This window comes from Pterocles gutturalis, unplaced genomic scaffold (genome assembly GCF_000699245.1).
Source record: "Pterocles gutturalis isolate BGI_N339 unplaced genomic scaffold, ASM69924v1 scaffold10791, whole genome shotgun sequence".
In the NCBI taxonomy this organism is placed as follows: domain Eukaryota; kingdom Metazoa; phylum Chordata; class Aves; order Pterocliformes; family Pteroclidae; genus Pterocles; species Pterocles gutturalis.
The window spans coordinates 9073-12066 of NW_010105510.1; the positions used below are offsets into that span (position 1 = coordinate 9073).

General features: G+C 63.4%; 1 protein-coding gene across 1 annotated transcript in view; it reads left to right on the plus strand.

The window, feature by feature from the left end:
* Positions 1-212: 212 nt before the first annotated feature.
* Positions 213-2994, plus strand: part of SEMA4G (sema domain, immunoglobulin domain (Ig), transmembrane domain (TM) and short cytoplasmic domain, (semaphorin) 4G) — a gene marked incomplete at its 3' end in the record, with an annotated part of 5783 nt that continues 3001 nt past the window's right edge. Inside the window, exons 1-4 of the mRNA XM_010087424.1 lie at positions 213-339; positions 1526-1674; positions 2220-2282; positions 2360-2458. Coding sequence (XP_010085726.1) covers positions 213-339; positions 1526-1674; positions 2220-2282; positions 2360-2458 — 438 coding nt within the window. The remainder of the gene's footprint in view (positions 340-1525; positions 1675-2219; positions 2283-2359; positions 2459-2994) is intronic.

Consider the following 2994-nt stretch of genomic DNA (forward strand, 5'->3'; position numbering starts at 1 on the left):
GCCATGCCCGATCAAGCATACATGTGTGTGCTGGGCCAGCTCCTTCCCCAGCCTGCTTGCTCGTGTGGTGCCGGGGTAGCGTCTGACTCAGTGCTCTGCGTTTCAGGAGGGTTTTGCTGCCAGCCCTGTCCTGGGGGAGCCTGTCCAGAGGATCGGCTGTGCCGGCCCAGCAGCAGCGGCCTGGGCGGCTGCCCTCGCCGGGGAGCAGGAAGATGAGCGGAGGCACAGCCCATCTCCTCACGGCTCTCTTTGTGGCGGCGGCAGCGGCAATGGGGTACCCGTCACGGCGCTCTGCCACTGACCTAGATGCCACCCCCAGGACAACGGTCACCTTTGATGGTAAGGGGGTGCGGGTGGTGGTGGTGAGGTTTGGGATCTTCCCGGCGCTGGGTTTGGTGCATCGTGACCGCGTCCAGCCTTCACCAGCCCCAGCTGTGGAGTGGGTGTCCGAGCACTGGGGCCGGGGTGGCTGCAGGGAGGCCGCCAGTTCTCTGGGCCTCAGAAGTCAGAAACTGTCTCATGTTGGGTGCCTGGAGTCAACACACCCCGAGGATGGAGCCGGGCAAAGGCTTTCCTGGGTCTGCCTAGCCTGGTGGCATCTCCCAGACAGCTGGGGGGGACAGCCCCCAGCCCTGCCCAGTAGCCCTTGGAGGGTGTTCTGAGCCGGGCATCACACCCGGGCTGGGCTCTTGTGGCCCAAATAGTTGCCAGGGAGCTTGCTTCTGCAATTTTCTGTAATTGCTGCTGGCCTCTTGGCCTCCAGCCTGTGTGGTGTCAGCCAGCCCCACGGTGTCATTGTGTCTCAGGTGGCCACGCTGCTTTGTTGACCTCATTAGTGAAGCCCAGCTCAGCGGTGGATGGTGGAGAGGGTTTCCTCTGGAGCTGAGGCACCCCTTTCTCCCCAAGCAATGCCTCCTTTTGGGGCTGTCATTCCCTACCAGCTGCCTCTAGGGTCCCAAGCCCCATGGGACTTTTTCCTGTGGCAGGAGGGTCTGAGCCTGGCTTGGGGTTCCCTCTGGCCAGGGCTGAGACCCACCCTGTGCTTCTCAGCACCCCAAATTGGATGATTTCTCTGGCTCAGTGGGCAAGGAGTGCCCAGCCTTGGTGCAGGCGCCCTCCCCTTGCCCGGCAGTTTTGGTTCAGGTTTTTTGCATCCTTCCTTTTGGGCTGGCTGGGTTTGGTTTGGAGCTGGGGTCGCTGCTGGAGTGTTTTCGCTTCCTCCAGCAGTTCCCCAAACAGCGTGACGGGTCTGTGCTGGGCAGCCCCCACCCCTGAGCTGCTGTTTTAATTAGTGGGGAGAAATTTCCCCTGTGAGCCTGAGCCCAATTAGTGCCTTTCACCTCCTACCAAGCCTCCCCGCTTCCTTCCCTCCTGCCGTAACTGCTGGCACCCGGCGCCATTTGCCTGACGACCTCGGTGGGTGCCTTCCCACCTGCCCCCGTACGTCCCCAGCCTCTGTCTTTTCCCGGGAGCTCCTGCTGTGCCTGCCCTGGTGTCCCCCCTCAGCCCCCCGTTCCCTTTGCAGAGCTTTCGGGCGTCCGGTGCTTCAGCACACGCACCCTCAACTACAGCACGCTGCTGCTGGAGGACAGCTGGGGCATCCTCTACGTGGGCGCCAGGGGAGCCATCTTCGCCCTCAACTCCAGTGACGTGGCCGACGGCTCCCACCGCACGGTGAGCCCCGGGACCAGCTGGTTGTCCTCGTATGTGCCTGGTCCCTGCCCGAATCGTGGCCACCCTGTCCCTGCTCATCCTCCTACTCACCATCTCAGGTCTTGCCTGGAGGTGCTGTCCCCAGGTCTGTCCCCTAGTCCCCTGCAGACCCCTGGTCCTTCTTCCCAGCCAGGCAGTGTGGGCACAGCCGTGGGAAATGTCCCCAAGCTCAGAGCTGCCTGCTTCAGAGACACCCTGGCAGGACAAGGGGCAGGGGGGGGAGTGCACCCCTTTGCTCACCTGGGAAGGACACCCCAAAATCCTGCAGGCTCCTGTGGGTGCTCTGGGGTTTCTGCCTGCAGGTCAGGGTGTGGGACCGCTCTCACCCCAGGCAGGGGGGATGTGGGCAGGGTGCCATCCTGTGCTCTGAGCAGCTATCCCTTCTCTCAATAAAAGGGGGGATTTTAGCATCTCTGAGGGCTCTGGCAGAGGCTGGAGCCTGCAGTGACGGGGGGACCATGCAGTGATGGGGGGTCACGCAGTGGCAGTCCCTCTTCCCCTTGCAGATCCATTGGGAAGCCTCCCTGGAGAAGCAGATGGACTGCCTGCAGAAGGGCAAAAACAACAAGGTAGAACCAGTGGGTGGGTGCCAGGGGGTGCGCTGCTGCTTTCCCCAGCGTGTAACGGCTGTCCTCCCCCTCCGCAGACCGAGTGCTTCAACCACGTGCGGTTTCTGCAGAGGCTGAACAGCACCCACCTCTACGCCTGCGGGACCTATGCCTTCCACCCGCTCTGCGCCGCCATCGTGAGTACTGCTCGGCCCCACAGCTGTCACCTGTCCCCTGCCACCATGTCACCCCGGAATGGTGCAGCCCCCATCCCTCTCCCACCATCTCCACCTGCAGCCCCAGTCTTTTTCTACCCTGTCCCAGCCCCTCCCTGTCTCAGCAGGGAGGTGAGTGACCCCCAGGCTGGGATGGGTCGGTTTGGGGACACAGCCACCGTGACACAGATGCCCAAAGTCCCCACCCTAGTGCTAGAGTTGGACTCTGACCCCATAGTGAGATGGCTCGGGGTGGATCAGTGCTGTGGAGGGGGACACGTGGGCGCAGCAGGGCCGGTGGGACGTGCCAGCACTGGAGCTGGTCCTCAGCCCCTGCTCTTGCAGGGTCCCTTCCCAAAGCAGGAGCTGCAGACTGGCTGGTGGCCAGTGGCAAGTGTGGCCAGAGAGGGTGATGGTGGCAGAGAGGGTGACGGTGCCAGGCCTGACTCAGCGGCCCCTCCCCAGGGATTTCCGGGGCCAGGCCAGGGGTCCCTGCGTGGCCGTGACTCACGGCAGGG